Here is an 18,681-nt window from a genome sequence, read left to right on the forward strand (position 1 = left end):
GCAGATGGCCCTGGGCTGTCCCCACGGGGCTGTGTTCTATTGCTGTTACTTCTGTGCACTCAGATCACAGTTATCCCCCACCTGGCATTTCCCTGAGTCCCATGGAGTGTGTGGAAATGTGGGCTAATGTCACCATCCAGTGCTGCAACCATGAATATGGGGTACGATCTGCCTGCACAAGGATGAGCTCAGCCCCTGTCCAGCACAAGGACCAGAATCGTGGGGGCACAGCCACATTCACTCTTTTTGCAGTTACACCAGCTGACATGGGCAACTATAGGTGTCCCTATCTTGTAACCACCTCCTAGCTCCTGTCCTCTCCCCCTGGGGCCAACATGTCACTGGAGGTGACACCAGCACCTGCAGCCCCAGGTAGTTCTGGGCCTCCCATTTCGGTGTCTCTGGTGCCACCCGTTGCTGGCAGAGTCTCTGCATCCCATCCTCGTGGAGGTGATGTCCGGGGATGAGGACATGCACACTGCTGGACCCCACAGGTGATGAGAGGAGGTCCCATGGGAACCTGGTGGTGGCAGTGGTGAGGGGCTGCGCTGCTGCCCTCGTCTTTGGCCTGGGCCTCTACTTTGTCCTCGATGTCCGCCACCTCTGGATACAAAGAGATGACAGCCCTGGTTGGGGAAGACAGCTGAATCACTTCGACACTCGAAAGAGCAGCTTTAGATCACACCCAAGTATGCTCTGTTTCCTCTTGCATAGTTCACATACACCTCAATCTCCCTCCCATACCTTTCAATCCCTATACCTCCCTCCAGCTGTGTCCTTCCTCATCTTCCATCCTATATAGGTGGATCAATCCCCTTAACTTTCCCCTGCCTTCACTTCCATGCACTACTGACCCCCTCGTGCTCTTTGGTGACTTCAATAACCCCCATCCCTCTCCCCTCCACATTTTGATACAGATGCCCCTCCCCCAGGAAGGCTGAGTCCATTCACTTCCAGGACAATATCTGATCAGGGAATCCCTAAGCACAACCTGCCCCCTGGAGATCCCCCAACCCCACTCTGAACTCGAAATCCTGTCCCTATGGACCCCAAGAGACTCCCAGCCTCATACATCTTACTCTGTCTTTATGTTCATCCCCAAATCCAGCCCATGGGAAACCCAAAATCTACAGTCCAGATGTAATCCTCCAGCCCCACTGGTGCTCTTCCAGCCCTACACACACCCAGACCCTATAGGGAACCCCAGATCTGAGCAAATAGCACCCAAGTACTCTGCAGCAAGCTCAAAGTCTCAGCGAATCACCAAACTTCCTGGAAAGGCCCCCAGATCCCATGGGCATCCCAAGCAATAGTGGAACGCCCAAATGCCATGCATAGAGACCCCATGCACTTCACAATGACACCAAATACCTAAATGCTCAATTCTTACCCCACGATCCTTACTTGTACTCCTCAAATCTCTTGACACACACTGCAGAAGGGACTGCAAATCCTTCCCAAGTTGGAGCACTGGTCAGAGAGCGGTGGGCAGTTGTGTTGAGCATCACTGAGTTAGTAAGCATAGAAATGTTTTTACCGCTACGGTTATTTCTCTCTTCCCTTTTGGTCTGAGTAAATAGTTTTTATCTCAGCCTATGAGTTTTGTCTTTCTTTGAATCCCTCCCCAACCCATAAAGAGGGGGCTTGGTGACAGAAGGGCTGTGTGTTGCTGAGCTGCTGCCGGGTGACAGCACCGCAGGCCTTGTGGTGCCCAACGTGGGGCTGAAGGCTGGACACCCCAACAGCTGTGAGCAGAGCGTGTTCCAACACAACTGCTCTCAGCGGTACAGCAGCCTCAGAGCTGCTGCTCACAGCACTCAGCTGTTCCCTCACTCTGACTCTGTTGCCCTGGAGACCCCAGAAAAGCACGGACTGCCCTATCGGGCACTGTGATCATTCAGTGCCCTCAGTGTGCGCACTCCCCATCTGTGCAGATGTCACTGTGTCCCCAGGTGGTCACTGCTGCTGATCCATGGTGACAGCTGGCCGGACGTGTTGGGGACAGCATGTGGCACGCCTTGTGGGATATTCCATTGGAGCCATGGGAGCTGTGTTTGGCATCCCATGGGGGACAGTGCAAGGCCACGCGCTGGCAGCCCTTTGTGGTCTGAGTGTGACACTTGAGAGGTAACAGCTTGTGTGGAGCACAGCAACAGGGACTGTGTGCAGTGCTCTGTGTCTGTCACTGGGAAACCAAAAGTGCCACCAGACATTATGGATATTTATCACATGAGGTGGAGACTTCATGTCTCCATCCTGTGCCCAAAGAGGAAATAAGTTTGCTTCTCCTGAAACTCCCGGTCTCTGCTGCAGTCTCTCTGTCCCAAAGCTGCTCCTGCCTCATGGCACCAATGGCACTGGCCGTCATCCTGGGTGAGTGACAATGGGGACGTGGTGCCATGGGGGTTGGTGGCCCTGTGTGCGACCAGGACCGTGTCCCTTGCAGGTTGGTGGCTGATGATGACAGCGAGCAGGGCACAGCATCGTGAGTATGGAGATGGGGGGAGAACAGGGAGAGGGGAGGGGAGCATTGTCTGGGGGCCAGCAGAGGGGCAGAGGAGGGTGTGCATGGACAAGGCTGACTGCTGTCCCCTGTCCTAGTGCCCCGACCCTCCCTGTCGCTGCACCCCAGCCAGGGGGTGTCCCTGGGGGACAATGTCACCCTGCGCTGCCACCTGCCCCAGCCAGCTTCCCGGGTCCGGCTCTGCCAGGAAGAACGATTCCTCTCCTGCATGTACAAGCACCAGGTACAGAACACGGCAGAGTTCTCCTTTGTTAGCACAAGTAAGGAACATGCGGGGACATATCGGTGCCAGTACCAGGTGTCAGAGGAATGGGGGGCATGGCAGAAGAGTGACCCCGTGGAGCTGGTGCTGACAGGTGAGAGTGTTGGGGACAATGGGTGGCCCTGGTCGATGCCCACAGGGTTATGTCTCATTGCTGTCCCTTCTTTGCACACAGATTACAACTCACCCCCACCCAGCATTTCCCTGAGCCGGGAGGGATGCGTGGAGATGGGGAGCAACGTCACCCTGTGTGTGGAGACAAGGACCAATGTCACCATCCAATGTAGGAACAAGGATAACGGGACCTCCCTCCTCCTGCACAAGGATGGGTGCTCAGCCCCTGTCCAGCGCCAGGATCCTGATGGTGCTGGCACGGCCTCCTTCCTCCTCTTTGGAGTGACCCTGGCAGACTCTGGCACCTACAGGTGCTCCTCTCACAGCAGGAACTTCCCCTTTGTGTCCTCACCCCTTGGGGACAGCGTGACGCTGGAGGTGACTCCCACACCCACACCCCCAGGTAGGTTCAAGCCTCCTTATTTTGTTGCCCCCAGTGTCACCCATGGGTGGCAGAGTCATCACATCCCATCCCTCTGCAGGTGATGCTGGGGATGAAGACACCCAAATACCTGCATCCCACAGTGCTGAGTTGGTGTCCCATGGGAACCTGGTGCTGGCGGTGGTGAGGGGCTGCGCAGCTGCCCTCTTCTTTGGCCTCGGCATCTTCTTTGTCATTGATGCCCGCTGGCACTGGATACAGAGATGTGAGGCCTGGTGGGGAAAGTCTTAGATGGTTTTGATGTCCTACAGAACTCCCCAGTTGTCCCCTTCCTCCTCTTCCCTTCTCCTGTAGAATGGACCAGGTGTGCCATTCGATCCACTATAGGTTGCCTATCGATTCTCCCAAGTGTCCCCTGCTCCCCTTCCATCACCTATAAATCCCCCCACATATCCCTCTATTTCCCCTTCCAGCCCTCATACATTACCCCAGTCATCTTGTGCACAGATGTCCATCCCTTACTGATCCCCTAGAAATTCATTCAAGTATCACCTGACTCCCCTGCCATTCCCTCTATGTCCCCACATTCCCTACAAGCATCACTTCCCTTTCACCCTCCATGACCCCAACCCTCTTCCCCTCCTGTATTCACACAGGGGCTGGCACAAACATCCCCGAGGCCATGCACTTTCACGTAAGGGAAACCTAAAGGTGAGGGATCCTAAATCCCAACCTGCCCCGTGGACACCCCATCCTCCAATTGCACCCTCCTCCTCATACAGCTTACTCTACACTAATGCGCAGCCCCAGATCCTCACCATGGGGAAGCCCAAATCTGCATTGTGGAGAGCTCCCCAGGCCCCAGATCAAAGTTTTTTTGGAGGACTTTTTTTTGGAGACCCTAGGCATCTCCCAGCCCTAATCAACCCCCTGATAATGTGAGCAGCCCCAAACTATGTAGTGGGACCCCAAAAACCCTCACAAAGGATCTCCCTTTTTGAGAGTTTTGGACCAATGACAACCCAAATCAAAGCCCCCCCAGGTCCCAAACACACCAACTACGATCACCACTCACACTTAGCACAGAGCTGTCCCTCCTCACTTCCATACAGAGGAGCTCCGCAGCCATTCTCCACTGTCTCCAAGTGACCCCTGGTGACAGTGAGGGACTGATCTGTGCCAACCAGGAGATGCCGCCTCATGGGGGGACCCACCACTCCACAGCCCCCAGTTACCAATGCTAACGTGAGCGCTGGCAGACCCTACCAAGGCCTCCCTCCAGCGTGTCTCATTTTTGGGATGCACAGTGTGGCAGAGAACCCAATTCAATGTTTTGAGCTCCCTCTCAATGATTCCCAGATCTCACCTCATCTAGCACCCTCAAGTCCTTGCCAGATCCCCCAAGTGCTTCCCAATCACACCAAACCCCTAAATGCTCATCTCTAACCACAGCATCCTTTCCTTGCCATCCAATCCTTCAGCACCCTTTCATAGTATGGGTGGAGATCCCGACAGCTGTGAGCAGAGCGTGTTCCAACACAACTGCTCTCAGCGGTGCAGCAGCCTCAGAGCTGCTGCTCACAGCGCTCAGCTGTTCCTTCACTCGGTGCCATCCATCACAGCTCTCAGGGCTGTTCCCTTCACTGCGCTGGCGCTGCTTCTCGCCTCTGAGGGCTGCCCTGCAATTCTGGATGCTTCTGCCCGTTTGTCTGCAGCGTGTGCTCGTGTGACAGCGGCCATGGATGCCATGTGCTCCTTGTGCTCAGCAGTGCCATCACTCTGGCACTGCAGGACCCTCACCGCGGGAACTCCTCACACGGGCACTCTCTGCTCCACAGGAGTGCCAAGTGTTGATGGACATTTTTAAATCCCTCCATCAAACACTGGCTGATCCAACCCCTGCCACAGGCCCTGTGGTTAGCCCAGATTCTCAGCCAGGTCATAGCACTGAATCCCACAGGCATGGGGTTGGAAGTGACCTCTGGAGTTCACCAAATCCAACCTCTCTGCTCAACTTGTTTCCCTGCTGTTGGTTGCACAGGAAAGCATCCGGGTGGGTTTTAATTATCTGCAGTGAAGGAGAACCCACCACCTCTCTGTGCAGCCTGTTTCAGTGCTCTGTCTCCCGCACAGCATAGCAGTTCTTCCTCATGATTTGATGCAACTTCCTGAGCTCCAGTTTGTGCCCGCTGCCCCTCGTCCAGTCACTGCACACCACTCAAGAGAGCACAACCCAATGGTGCAGAATGGCAGCATGGAGCTCTGGTGTGTCAGCCACTCCTCCCAGCTTTGTGCCACCTGCAAACCTGCTGAGGGTGGACTCCATCCCTTTGTCCAGGTCACTGATGGAGATGTTGAACAGCACCAGATCCAGCACCGACCCCTGGTGAACACCACGAGTCACAGCCACCAAGCGCACCATGCGCTGCTGATGGAGCCCAAAGCCATGGACTCAATGAGCTCCACCAACACTTCACAGGGATGACCAAGGGACCGCGGAAATGCTGTGTGTGTATGTGTACTGAAACACAGGATAGGAGATGGTGGTTAATTAGGCTGCATGGGAAACAGTGGGACCTGAGCCTGATGTAAGCTGTATGGAACATGGCGGGGTATTGTCCTGGTTTCAGCTGGGATAAAGCTGATTTGCTTCCTTGTGTCCCGTGAGTTTTGGCTTCAGAAAAGCAGTGCTGATGGCACAGAGGTGGTTCAGCTGATGCTGAGCAGTGCTGCACAGAGCTGAGAGTGGTTCCGTTTCTCAGCTTCTTGCCTTGTGCTGCCAGCGAGGGGCCGGGGGGCACCAGGAGCTGAGAGGGGACCGAACCAGGACAGCTGACCTGCAGTGCCAAAGGCATCTCCCACACCATATGGCATCGGGTGAGAAATGGAACTCTGAGGAGAGCTGCATGGGGTGAGCGGGTGCAGCTCGGGGATGGGTTGGGAATCAATGAGTAGAGGTGAACAATTGTGTTTTGCAAATATACTGCATAGATGTACACACAGATGTACTGCTTGTGTAACGCCATGCCTTTGTGTATCTGTGTGTGAGATCATGTCTGTAAACCTGTGTGTGACCACAGGAATGCACAAGTGTGTCCTTAGCAGGTACGCACCACATTGGTGTAACACGTGTGCTCCTTCTCTGCCAAAACATTTCCTTAGAGTTGATCCATGTCTGTGCCACACGTGTGCTCCACTGTGCCTGTGTGCCCATAGCACATCCTATGCCTGCATGGTGCCACTGCATCCCCAAAGGTCCCTGCTACTGCCCCCAGTGGGGATGGTGGAGGAAAGCACAGTGGGGACGGAGTGTGGTACCTGAAGTGCGTAGGGACAGCCAGCTGGAAGTGTTGGGGACCACATGTGACATCCCATGGGGGACACCCCTTTGGAGCCATGTCCTGTGTTTGGGATTCCATGGGGGGAAAAGTGCAGGACCACGTGCTGGCAGAACTCTGTGTGTGACACCCAAGCCCGGACAAACTGCAAAGGACAAACCAGCGGGGACTATTTGCACAGCTCCATGTGTACAACATTTCTGGGGACCCCAACGTGCCACTTCCCGTTTGGGCTGTGATTGCCACATCAGTTGGCAACATCACACCATCCTGTCCAAAAGAGGAACTGGCAGCAGCCCAACGCCACTCCCTGTCCCCACTGCAGTCTCACTGTCTCCAAGCTGCTCCTGCCTCATGACACCAATGGCACTGGCCCTCATTCTCGGTGTGTGACAATGGGGATGTGATGCCAAGGGGGTTGGAGGCCCTGTGTGGAACCAGAACCGTGTCCATTGCAGGTTGGTGGCTGGTGGCAGCGAGCAGAGCACAGCATCGTGAGTATGGAGATGGGGGGAGCATGGGGAGAGAGGGAGGGGAGCATTGTCAGGGTGCCAGCAGAGGTACACAGGGGGGTGTGCAGGGACAAGGCTGACTGCTGTCCCCTGTCCTAGTGCTCCGACCCTCCCTGTCACTGCACCCCAGCCAGGGGGTGTCCCTGGGGGAAAATGTCACCCTGCGCTGCCACCTGCCCCAGCTGGCTGCCTGGGTCCGGCTGTACCAGGAAGGGCATCAAACATACCGCAATTACAAGTACAAGAAGCAGGACACTGCAGACTTCTTCTTCTTGAACACAAATCGGGAGCACGCAGGTAGATATTTTTGTCAGATATCAGATACCAGTTGTCTTGGTCAGCAGAGGACTCAGAGAAGAGTGATCCCGTGGAGCTGGTGCTGACAGGTGAGGGCACTGGGGACAGCAGATGGCTCTGCTTGCTCCCAACAGGACCGTGTCCCACTGCTGTCCCTTCCCTCATGCAGATCGCAGTTTCCCCCCACCCAGCATTTCCCTGAGCCCTGAGGAATGTGTGGAGATGGGGACCAATGTCACCATCCAGTGCTGGAACAAGGACTATGGGGCCGCCTTCCTCCTGCACAAGGATGGGAGCTCAGCCCCCATCCAACGCCAGGACCTCGATGTGGTGGGCACAGCCACCTTCACCATCTTTGGGGTGACCCCAGCTGACAGCGGCACCTACAGGTGCTCCTACCGCCCCTGGGCTTACCCCTTTCTGTCCTCACCCCTTGGCAATAACGTGACTCTGGAGGTGACACCCACACCTGCACCCCCAGGTAAGTCTGAGCACCCCATTTGTGTGCACCCCCTGCCACAGATGGTTGAGGCTGTGTTGCTGCATCCGGGCTGAATAGGGCTTGTGGCTGGCAGTAGAGACACCCAAACACCCGGACGCCACAGGTGCTGAGGAGCAGTCCCGTGCCAATCTGGTGCTGGCACTGCTGAGGGGCTTTGTGGCTGCACTCGTCGTTGGCCTTGCAGTTTTCTTCATCATCGATGCCCGCAGCCTCTGGATACAGAGAAATTGAACTGTGGTGAGGAAGCTTTTAAATGTCTACCATCCCCTCCTGATTCCCCCAGTCTTCTATGCCTGCACTTCTATCCCATATAGTTCCTCCCAGGTGGCCCTTGCCTGCCCCTATAGATTCCCTTCAGGGCTCCTTGAGCATGGTTCATGACCTCCCCATAACTCCCACCTTCTCCAGTTGCTGACACAGAAGCCCCCCTGAATGCAGAGGCCGTGCAGTTCCAGGTAAGTGTCTGGGTCAGGGGACACAAATCCCAGCATTCCCCTTGGGGCCTCACCAAACCCTGCTCATAATTTCCCCAAAGGACCACCAACCCCATATGGCTTACCATAACTTGATAGCTAATCTCCCAAATCCAGCTCATGGGGGACACGCATTCAGCATGTTGAGCTGAAGCCAGACTCCAAATCTCAGCCTTCACACTCATTAAAGCTGTCCAGACTCTAAACATGTCCCAGACCCCAAAAAGCTCTCACAAACCGATTAAGGGGAACCCTCAAAAGCTGCACATATGGAACCCCAAAGTATAACCCACAGGGATGACAAATCTAATCCCCTGCGATCCCACAATCCCTAAACACTCTCAGACCATTTGAGCACACCCAAACCACAGCAGGACCCCCAAACATCCCCCTTGGGATCCTCAAATAGAAGGACAGCACAACTCCACACCCACCCTCTTGAACACCACTCCCAAATACCAGCAGCATCAATCCCCCTCCAAAGCCTGTTGCAGACCCCATGGTGGCACCCCGCTGCTCCCCTGTGTCTCCAGGTGCCCCCCAGTGACAGTGAGCGTCTGACCTACACCAAGATTCATGCTGTGACCCCTATTCTCTGGCCACCCAGGGCAGCTGCCACCACTCAGCCCCCCATTATCTACACCCATGTGGATACTGGGGAACCCCTGCTGATACCCCCTCACCCTCAGTGCCTCATTTTTAAGGAGCTCTGAAAGGGACACACCCCAAATTCCCTGCTTTCAGATCCACGATACCATGATCCCACGCTTTCATCCCCAAGTCCCAAGATATCTGACATCCCCAAATCCTTACCTATGCACCTCATCTCATTCCCAGACCCACCAAATCCCTGAGTTCTCCACACAAACCAGGAAATCCTTCCTGATCCCCCTCAAATCCCATAATATCCCTTGAGTTGACAAGTACTCCTTAAACCACCCCAAAACCCAACACCATTCCTTCCAGGATTTGACCCCCCAAATTCTTCACAATCCTCCCCACAATCCCACTGAGTGCCCACGAACACCACACCACCTGTCATCCACCTCCACTCTGACCCCCTCCAGATCCCACCCAGTGTCTCCCTCCTGCCCTTCTGCCCTGGTCTCAGCATCAGGAGAATTTGGAGCCACTGCACTGTGCATCACTTTGTAAATATATGCCATTGTGATCATGATATCATTCACTGTGATTGTTTCCTGCAGTCTTAGAAAACAGAATTTATCATCACCTGTGAGTTCTGCACTTATATCTTCTACCCCTCCCCTGGGCTTCTGGATGCTTCTGCCCGTTTGTCTGCAGCGTGTGCTCGTGTGACAGCGGCCATGGATGCCATGTGCTCCTTGTGCTCAGCAGTGCCATCACTCTGGCACTGCAGGACCCTCACCGCGGGAACTCCTCACACGGGCACTCTCTGCTCCACAGAATTACCAGCAAACAACAAAACACATTTGCTGACATTTTCGGTGTGCTTGCTACCTCTCCAACACTTGCCATAACAAGGCTCTTGCCGGAACAACAGAGGCTGCAAAGCACCAGATGCTGTGAGATAACCGCACAGCCTTTGTGTGTCCACCAATGGCGCTGCTTCACCGCAAGAACATTTCTGGCACAAACACATTTCTGACAAACGTGTCACTGTGAACTCAGTTCTTCACAACCTTGCGATGCTGCAGCTGCCAACCAGCAGACAGGAAGGGATGCCCAGAGAAGCTGCATTTTGTGCTGTCTCCTTTTTGCCAGTTGGAGATTTCATCCATTGGATGAGCACTCCCATCCCCCCTTCTGCTCCAGCACTGCATCTCCTCTCAATGGACCATGACTGTTTTTCTCCCTCCATCTCCCTCTCTTACATTCTTTCTGTCCTACTCTCCATTTTCTCTCTTTTCTTTCTTTTTCTCTCTCTTCCTCATTATCTTCCCTGTCATCTTTTTCTCTTCTGCTGCAGCCTAAATGTGGATTTCTCTGTAACAAGCAAATCAGGCAATAACACCACTGTCCAATTATCCTTTATCCGTATCGCTCCATAATTTTTACTTGGAATTCCCCTAATTTTGTTGCAGGGCAGCTGATTGGTTGCTGCTGGAAAGTTCAATAAATGGTCTTCTGTTGCTCCTCTGAGTCACTGTCTGACTGTTGCCCTGGAGACCCCAGGAAAGCACGGACTGCACTCTTGGAGAACTGTGCAGAGAGCCTGGCATCCCTTGGGGGACAGCATGCCAGGGAACAGACTCACAGCCCTTTGGGGTCAGTGTGTGACACCCCAGTGTTGACAGCGTGTGTGGGGCACCTCAACAGGCTCAGAGTGCAGTGAACACCTGTCCACTTGTCCTAACACAGATGTGCACCACAGATGTGCCAAATCAGGAGCTTACATCACCCATGCAAATGAAAAATCTACAATGTGTGGACCCCTTAGCCCACAAACCTTAGTCCCCAGACCCACAGAAGACCTCCAAGTCTTAACTGTCCCCCCATACCATGTAGGCACTCACAATTTGAGTAGAGGGGCTCTAAATGCACTCACAGGGAAGCCCGATGTCTTGTGGGGACCCCAAAACAATGCTTCTGTGTTCCCCAAGTCTCCAAACACCTCAGGACCATATGGGGACCCCTAAACCCTAGCTGGACTTACAAATATCCCCCCATGCAGACCTCAAATCTAAGACCCCCAGAACTCCAGTCTCACCCTCATAGTTACATCCCACTCATACCTACACCAGAGGCACAAACTCAGCCCACCCATCTTGGGCACCCCCATGGTAGCATCCCACTCTCCACCTGTTTCTCCAGGTGCCCCCAAGGACAGCGAGGATCTGACATCCAGATGCCAGCTGCCATCCCGTGCTCCCAGACTCCCAGTTCCCCCACAGCCAACCAACCCCCCGTTACCTACACCACAGTGAGCAATGAATTACCGTGTTGATGGGCCTCCCCAGGGGCCTCATTTTTGGGGTGTGTGGAAGGGGACAGACCTCAAATTCCCTGCCTGGGACTCCCTGATGTCCTCTTCTAACCACAGACATAATTGTCTCCCCAAATCTAATGGTTCCCATTTCCCACTGGTGCATCCCAAATGCTTCCCACTCACAACAAATCCCTCAATGCACATCTCTTACCTCAGAGTACTTCTTTATCCCTGCAAATATTTTAACACACTTTGAGACCTCCAGATCCTCTCCAATTCGATCCAAATCACCACCACTATTCCTCTGAGTCATCTTCATCTGTCCTAATCTATTCCTCCTCTGAAGATACCAAAAATGACCACTTCTTCCACTTCCATCTCCTACAGATGTCCGATACATCCCCTAAAGATCCCTCCAAAATCCCCGGCCTCCCATTCTGTCCTGCATTTATCATTGGTCGTTGACTGGTGAGTGCTGACGCAGGGAGCACATGCTAAGGACACACATGAGCAGCACTGTGTCCAGCTGTTGGTGCACACACACAGCATCACACAGACACACACAGAGGCACAGAGTTCAGTGTGTCCCACACGTGTGTTTGGACACCTGTTGTGCACGTGGGATGGTGCACACACGTTTAATCCACAGCCACGAGTTCACACGCACAGGTACATGGATGCAATTCACAGGTGATGGTGAGCACACAGAGCACACCAGCACTGTGCACACTTGATGTGTGCACACAACATCCACGTCTTTGTGTCCACAGGTGGGGGCATCAGCGGGGTCCCCCAGTGCCCACCTCGGCGTAGATAATGGGGGAGTCAGGGGTTGTAGAAGAGCCGGGGGGGTGGGTGCTGGGGGTCAGAACTTGCAGCTCGGCGTAGGTCAGAGCCTGGCTGTCAGCGGGGGACACCTGGGGACACAGGGACAGCAGTGTGAGCATGGGATCCCAACAAGCCTGAGGGGATGGTGGCATTGTGTGATGTGTGGGGGCTGTGCGAGAGGTGGGGTACGAAGTCTGGGGTGGTGTAGATTTTGGGAAGCTGTGGGTGTGACATTGGGGTTCCCTGTGGGTGGTGTTTGGGTGTCCCACTATGTTTTGGGGTTGCCCATGTAGTTTGAGGGTGTTGAAGGCTTGGAGCATCCTAGGGGGCTCCATTTTGGGATTCGGGGCATCCCCTTGGTGGAGATTTGGAGGCCCTCATGGACTGGATTGGAGGGTGCACACAATGTCATGGGGAGCCATAAAATGCAGGGGGTTCTTTGCAGTCCCCACAGGAAGGGTTTGGGTTTCCCAGGTGAGGTCTGGGGCAGGGGTAATGGGGCAGATTGGGGTTAGGGGTCCCCTGACCCAGACACTGACCTGGAACTGCACGGCCTCGGGGCTTCTGGTGGCACCTGAGTCATAAATAGAAGGGGAGGGGGGGGGGGGGGGGGGTTACGGGGGCACCAATCAACACCAGTGGGGATTTATAGTGGATTTATGGGGGATCAAAGCCATTTAACCCCTCCCCACCAGAGCTCTCATCTCTCTGTATTCGTCTTCTCTGGGCAGCAAGGAGGAATGAGACTATGAGGATGAGGATGATGACAATCACAGCAGCACAACTCCTTGCCACCACTGCCACCAGGTTCAAGCTGGGACCCCTATTGTCACCTGTGGGGTCAAAGTGTTTGAGCTGTCCCTGTACCCAGCTCCTTTCTCAATGGAGGTGGGATGCAGAGACAGGGTCACCCAGAGCTGAGAAGCAGAGCTCCCATGCTCAGACCTACCTGGGTGTTCAAATCTGTTATTCACTTCCAGGGTCACATTATCACCGAGGCATGAGGACAGACGGTAAAAGCTCCCAATGCGGTAGGAGCACCTATAGGTGCCAGAGTCAGCTGGGGTCACTGCAAAGAGGGTGAAGGTGGCTGTGCCCTCACCGTTGGGTTTTTGGTGCTGGAGAGGGGCTGAGTGCCCATCCTTGTGCAGGAAGATGGTGCCCCCATACTCCTTGTTGCTGCACTGGATGGTGACATTGGTCCCCGTCTCCACACGTTCCTTGGGGATCATGGAAATGCTGGCTGGGGGATAGTTGGGATCTGAGTGCAGAGAGGAGACAGGGATGGAACACAGCTCTGAGGGAACAGCCCAGGGCCATCTGCTTTCCCCAGTGCCCTCACCTGTCACCACCAGCTCCACGGGTTCACTCTTCTCCAATGTCCCTGGTGACTCCAGCACCCAGTACTGGCACTGATATCTCACTGCATCTTTTCTCTTTACACTAATCAAGGGGAACTCAGCCATGTCCTGTACCATGTCCATGTGTGCTTGCTTTCTAAGTCCCGAAATCCCTTCCTTGTAGAGCTCAACTCGTGCAGCCGGCTGGGGCAGGTGGCAGCGCAGGGTGACATTGTCCCCCAGGGACACCCCCTGGCTGGGGTGCAGTGACAGGGAGGGTCTGGGCACTAGGACAGGGGACAGCAGTCAGCCTTGTCCCTGCACACCCTCCTCTGCCCCTCTCATGGTCCTCTGACCACGCTCCCCTCCCTCTGGCCCCATTCTCCCCCTGTCTCCATACTCACGTTCCTGTGCTCTGCTTCCTGCCACCAGCCACCAACCTGCAAGGAACACTTTCCTGGTCCCACACTGGGCCACCAACCCCCGTGGCACCACATCCCCATTGTCACTCACCCAGGATGAGGGCCAGTACAGTTGGTGCCATGAGGCAGGAGCAGCTTGGGGACCGTAAGACTGCAGCAGAGACAGGGAGTGGCCAGAGAGTTACTTTCAGTTTCCCCCAGGGCACAGGATGATGTGATGTCACCTCCTGATGTGGCAATGTGAGCCCTTAACAGTGGTGATGCTGTGGTGTCTTTTTGTAGTGGGACAAGTGGAGAAGTGTTCACTGCACACTCTGCCTCTTGAGGTGCCCCACACACACTGTCAACTCTGGGGTGTCACACACTGACCCCAAAGGGCTGTGAGTGTGTGCCCTGGAATGTTGTCCCCCAAGGGATGGGGGGACTCTCTGCACAGTTCTCCAAGAGTGCAGTCCGTGCTTTCCTGGGGTCTCCAGGGCAGCAGGGTCAGACAGTGACTCAGAGGAGCAACAGAAGAGCATTTATTGAACTTTCCAGCAGCAACCAATCAGCTGCCCTGCAACAAAATTAGGGGACTTCCTAGGAACAATTATTGAGTGATACGGATCAAGGATCCTTGGACACTGGTGTTACTGCCTGATCTGCTACTTCCAGGGAAATGTAGGTTCTGGCTGCTGCAGAAGAAGAGTAAAAGATGACAGGGAGGAAAATGAGCAAGAGAGAGAAAAAGAAAGAAAAGAGAGAAAATGGAGAGTAGGACAGAAAGAATGTAAGAGAGAGAGATGGAGAAAAGCAATCATGGTCCGTTTTGAGGAGTTTAAGTGCCGGAGCAGAAGGGGGGATGGGAGTGCTCATCCAATGGATGAAGTCTCCAACTGGCAAAAAGGAGACAGCACAAAATGCAGCTTCTCTGGGCATCCCTTAGTCTCTGCTGGCTGGCAGCTGCAGCATCACAAGGTTGTGAAGAACTGAGTTCACAGTGACACGTTTGTCAGAAATGTGTTTGTGCCAGAAATGTTCTTGCGGTGAAGCAGTGCCATTGGTGGACACACAAAGGCTGTGCGGTTATCTCACAGCATCTGGTGCTTTGCAGCCTCTGTTGTTCTGGCAAGAGCCTTGTTATGGCAAGTGTTGGAGAGGTAGCAAGCACACCGAAAATGTCAGCAAATGCATGTTGTTGTTTGATGGTAATTCTGTGGAGCAGAGAGTGCCCGTGTGAGGAGTTCCCGCGGTGAGGGTCCTGCAGTGCCAGAGTGATGGCACTGCTGAGCACAAGGAGCACATGGCATCCATGGCCGCTGTCACACGAGCACACGCTGCAGACAAACGGGCAGAAGCATCCAGAATTGCAGGGCAGCCCTCAGAGGCGAGAAGCAGCGCCAGCGCAGTGAAGGGAACAGCCCTGAGAGCTGTGATGGATGGCACCGAGTGAAGGAACAGCTGAGCGCTGTGAGCAGCAGCTCTGAGGCTGCTGTACCGCTGAGAGCAGTTGTGTTGGAACACGCTCTGCTCACAGCTGTCGGGATCTCCACCCTTCGGGCCCCACGTTGGCCACCAGGAGGATTGTGATGCTGTCGCCCGACAGCTGCTCAGCAACACACAGCCCTTCCAGCATTGACCTTTCTCTTTGTGTTTTGCCAATAGAATCAGACAAAAAAAGACAAAACACAATGGTTGAGACAAAATCTGTTTACTCAAACTGATGAGGAGTAGAGAAATAATTGAGAAATTGAGAATTACCAGTAATGGTAATAACATTTTTATGCTTACTAAATCAGAGATGCTCAACCCAACTGCCCACCACTCTCTGACCAATGCTCCAACTTGGGAAGGACTTGCAGTCCCAGGGGGTGTTAAGAGATTTGAGGAGTACAAGGAAGGATTGTGGGGTTAGAAGTGAGCATTTAGGTATGTGGTGTCATTGGGAAGTGTATGGGGTACAGTGGTGAGGATTTGGGGATTTTAGGCTGGGGGCATTTGGGATTCTGGTGGCTATGATTGGGTAACAGGGGACATGGCTTTGGGAGCCTGGAATTGCTTAGTTTCAGGGATCCGATGATGTTTTTGGGGTGTTTCCTTATGGTTTGAGTGTGCCCATGAGTTCTGTGGGTGTTAAGGACTAGGGGGTGTGCGGAGACGTAGATCTGGGGACTCAATAGGCGAGATACAGGGGGTAACTATGCATGTCATCTGTGGGTTCCACTATGGCTTGGGGATGCCCGTGGGATCCGAGTGCTGTGAAAGAGGTTTGGGGATTCCCTGGGGCTTTGTGCTGGCTGCGGTCTACGCAGGTGCTATATTCTCAATTCCGGGGGATTCTAAAGGATCTGGGTGTGTGTAGGGCTGGAAGAGCACCAGAGTGGCTGGGGGATTACATCTGGAATTCCTGTGATCTATATTTTGAGTATCCCATGGGCTGGATTTGGGGATGCACATAAATACAGAGTAAGCCATAAGAAGCTGGAAGTCCCTTGGGATCCCCATGGACAGGGCTTGGGGTTCCAGGTAGGGTATGGGTGTTCTCCAGGGTCAGGTTGGTTTTAGGGTTTCCCTGACTTAGATATTGTTCTGGAACTCAATGGACTCAGCCCTCTTGGGGGTGGGGCACCTGCATCAAAATTGGGATGGGACTGGAATGGGGGTTATGGAGAACACCAAAGAGCACGAGGGGGATCAATAGTGCATGGAAGTGGAGGCAGGGGAAAGTTAAGGGGATTGATCCATGTGTACAGGATAGAAGATGAGGAAGGACACAGCTGGAGGGAGGTGTAGAGATTGAAAAGAATGGGAGGGAGATTGGAGGGTATATATGCTATCAGAGAGGAAGCGGAAAACAATTGGGTGTGATCTAAAGGTGCTGTATTGAATGTCAAAGTGATTCAGCTGTCTTTCCAACCAGGGCTGTCATCTCTTTGTCTCCAGAGGCTGTGGGCGTCAAGGACAAAGTAGAGGCCCAGGCCAAAGACGAGGGCAGCAGCGCAGCCCCTCACCACTGCCATCACCAGGTTCCCATGGGACCTCCTCACATCACCTGTGGGGTCCAGCAGTGTGCATGTCCCCATCCCCGGACATCACCTCCATGATGACGGGATGCAGAGAAACTGCCAGAAATGAGAAGCACAAGGGACACCTAAATGGGGCCCCAGACCTACCTGGGAGTTCAGGTGCAGGTGCCACCTCCAGTGTCACGCTGTCCCCAAGGGGTGAGGAAAGAAGGTAGAAGCCTCCAATGCGGCAGGAGCACCTATAGGTGCCCGAGTCAGCTTGTGTCACCCCAAAGAGGGTGAAGGTGGCCGTGCCCCCATCATCAGGGTCCTGGAGCTGGATAGGGTCTGAGTGCCCATCCTTGTGCAGGAAGATGGTGCCCCTGTTCTCCTGGTTGCTGCACCAGATGGTGACATTGGTCCCTGTCCCTATGTTTCTCCCAGAGCTCACGGAAATAATTGGTGGGGGGAATTTGGGATCTGTATTGAATGGGGAGACAGCAATGGGACATGGCCCTGTTGGGTCAGCTCAGGGCCAATCACTGTCCCCAGTGGCCTCACCTGTCACCACCAGCTCCACGGCGTCACTCTTCTCCGGTGTCCACAGTGGCTCCAACACCCAGTACTGACACAGATATTTCACTGCATCTTCTTTCTTTACACTGAACAAGGTGAACTCAGCCACATCCTGTACCATGTCCATGTGCTTTACGAATCTCCAAGGTCCTTCCCTATAGAGCTGAACTCGTGTAGCCGGCTGGGGGAGGTGGCACCGCAGGGTGACATTGTCCCCCAGGGACACCCCCTGGCTGGGGTGCAGCAACAGGGAGGGTCGGGGCACTAGGACAGTGGACAGCAGTCAGCCTTGTCCATGCACACCCTCCTCTGCCCCTCTGATGGCCCCCTGACCACGCTCCCCTCCCTCTCTCCCCATTCCCCCCATCCCCATACTCACAATGCTGTGCCCTGCTCACTGCCACCAGCCACCAACCTGCAAGGGACACGGTCTTGGTCTCACACAGAGCCTCCAACCCCCGAGGCACCACGTCCCCATTGTCACTCACCCAGGATGAGTGCCATCATCATTGTTGCCATGAGGCAGGAGCAGCTTGGAGATGGCCAGACTGCAGTGGAGACAGGGAGTGGCTGGAGAGCTGCATTTCAGTTTCTCATGGGGACAAGAAGTGACATGATATCACCTCCTGATGTTGCAATTTTCCCCAGGCCGTGGTGTCTTTGGGGATCCGCCACAGGCTGCCATGCATGCAGCTGCAATTGCAGTCCCTGTTGGGGTGTCCCACACAGGCTGTCACCTCTCAGCTGTCACACGCTGCCTGCAAAGCGCTGCCAGTGCGTGGTGTCCTCCAAGGGGATGCCAAACACAGCACACATGGCTCCAATGCGGTGTCCCACATGGGATGTCACATGCAGTCCCCAACACCACCAGCCATCTGTCACCTTTCACACACTCTGGGTACCACACTGTGCTCCCACTGGGCTTTCCCCTGCCATCCCCACCGGGGGCAGCAGCAGGCACCTTTGGGGACACACTGACATCACACAGACGTGTGACAAAGAGCTCACCTGAACTCAGCTGGTTAGGATGCTGGACAGGAAGAGAAATAAAGTGTTTCACATGCTATTCATTGGACTGTTGGCCTCTGATATCTAAAAGGATCTGCAGAAAGCTGATGGGGTTTCACGCCTCTATGACAACTCACAGAGATTGCCTACAAAGTGTGCAACAATGGGGAGGAAGCAGAAGAGGAATATAAATAAAAAGAGAAACAGAAGA

General features: G+C 54.3%; 3 protein-coding genes and 2 pseudogenes across 5 annotated transcripts; 2 read left to right on the forward strand and 3 right to left on the reverse strand.

The window, feature by feature from the left end:
- LOC116241142 (T-cell-interacting, activating receptor on myeloid cells protein 1-like) overlaps positions 1-18,681 on the reverse strand; it is an 82,876-nt pseudogene that overhangs the window by 5,381 nt on the left and 58,814 nt on the right.
- Positions 2,304-5,767, forward strand: LOC149914133 (T-cell-interacting, activating receptor on myeloid cells protein 1-like). Its single transcript, XM_090127500.1, has 7 exons — positions 2,304-2,373; positions 2,447-2,485; positions 2,602-2,880; positions 2,962-3,303; positions 3,383-3,547; positions 3,939-3,976; positions 5,621-5,767. Exons 1-7 carry the CDS (start codon positions 2,343-2,345, stop codon positions 5,765-5,767), a joined length of 1,041 nt encoding a protein of 346 aa, XP_089983626.1. The 5' UTR covers positions 2,304-2,342.
- On the forward strand, positions 6,572-9,634 carry LOC149914134 (platelet glycoprotein VI-like; annotated as a pseudogene).
- LOC116241617 (T-cell-interacting, activating receptor on myeloid cells protein 1-like) lies at positions 11,889-14,194 on the reverse strand. Of its 3 annotated transcripts, XM_090127790.1 has the most exons (7): positions 13,994-14,186; positions 13,885-13,920; positions 13,483-13,767; positions 13,090-13,401; positions 12,833-12,973; positions 12,680-12,714; positions 11,889-12,229 (listed from the first exon to the last, which is right to left on the reverse strand). In XM_090127790.1, the coding sequence occupies exons 1-7, from the start codon at positions 14,022-14,024 to the stop codon at positions 12,092-12,094; spliced, it is 978 nt and encodes a 325-aa protein (XP_089983916.1). In that variant the 5' UTR covers positions 14,025-14,186; the 3' UTR covers positions 11,889-12,091. The 3 variants fall into 3 exon arrangements, with proteins under 3 accessions (XP_089983916.1, XP_089983917.1, XP_089983915.1); XM_090127791.1 differs by lacking the exon at positions 12,833-12,973 and having other exon boundaries at positions 13,994-14,194; XM_090127789.1 differs by having other exon boundaries at positions 13,090-13,767; positions 13,994-14,191.
- LOC149914135 (T-cell-interacting, activating receptor on myeloid cells protein 1-like) lies at positions 15,596-17,985 on the reverse strand. The gene is made up of 5 exons (XM_090127870.1): positions 17,951-17,985; positions 17,842-17,877; positions 17,448-17,726; positions 17,055-17,366; positions 15,596-16,933 (listed from the first exon to the last, which is right to left on the reverse strand). Exons 1-5 carry the CDS (start codon positions 17,979-17,981, stop codon positions 16,782-16,784), a joined length of 810 nt encoding a protein of 269 aa, XP_089983996.1. The 5' UTR covers positions 17,982-17,985; the 3' UTR covers positions 15,596-16,781.

This window comes from Phasianus colchicus, chromosome 31, assembly GCF_987193195.1.
Source record: "Phasianus colchicus chromosome 31, bPhaCol1.hap1.1, whole genome shotgun sequence".
In the NCBI taxonomy this organism is placed as follows: domain Eukaryota; kingdom Metazoa; phylum Chordata; class Aves; order Galliformes; family Phasianidae; genus Phasianus; species Phasianus colchicus.

Coding starts and splice junctions, on each gene's coding strand:
- LOC116241617 (XM_090127789.1), bottom strand. CDS start 14,024: ATGGCACCAACTGTACTGGCCCTCATCCTGG. Junction 13,768..13,884: donor AGGAAGCAGAGCACAGGAAC/GTGAGTATGGAG, acceptor CCCCTGTCCTAG/TGCCCAGACCCTCCCTGTCA. Junction 12,715..12,832: donor ACAGAGAGATGAGAGCTCTG/GTGGGGAGGGGT, acceptor TTTATGACTCAG/GTGCCACCAGAAGCCCCGAG.
- LOC149914135 (XM_090127870.1), bottom strand. CDS start 17,981: ATGGCAACAATGATGATGGCACTCATCCTGG. Junction 17,727..17,841: donor AGTGAGCAGGGCACAGCATT/GTGAGTATGGGG, acceptor CCACTGTCCTAG/TGCCCCGACCCTCCCTGTTG. Junction 17,367..17,447: donor CGTGGAGCTGGTGGTGACAG/GTGAGGCCACTG, acceptor CATTCAATACAG/ATCCCAAATTCCCCCCACCA.
- LOC149914133 (XM_090127500.1), top strand. CDS start 2,343: ATGGCACCAATGGCACTGGCCGTCATCCTGG. Junction 2,486..2,601: donor AGCGAGCAGGGCACAGCATC/GTGAGTATGGAG, acceptor CCCCTGTCCTAG/TGCCCCGACCCTCCCTGTCG. Junction 3,548..3,938: donor CTGGCACTGGATACAGAGAT/GTGAGGCCTGGT, acceptor GTATTCACACAG/GGGCTGGCACAAACATCCCC.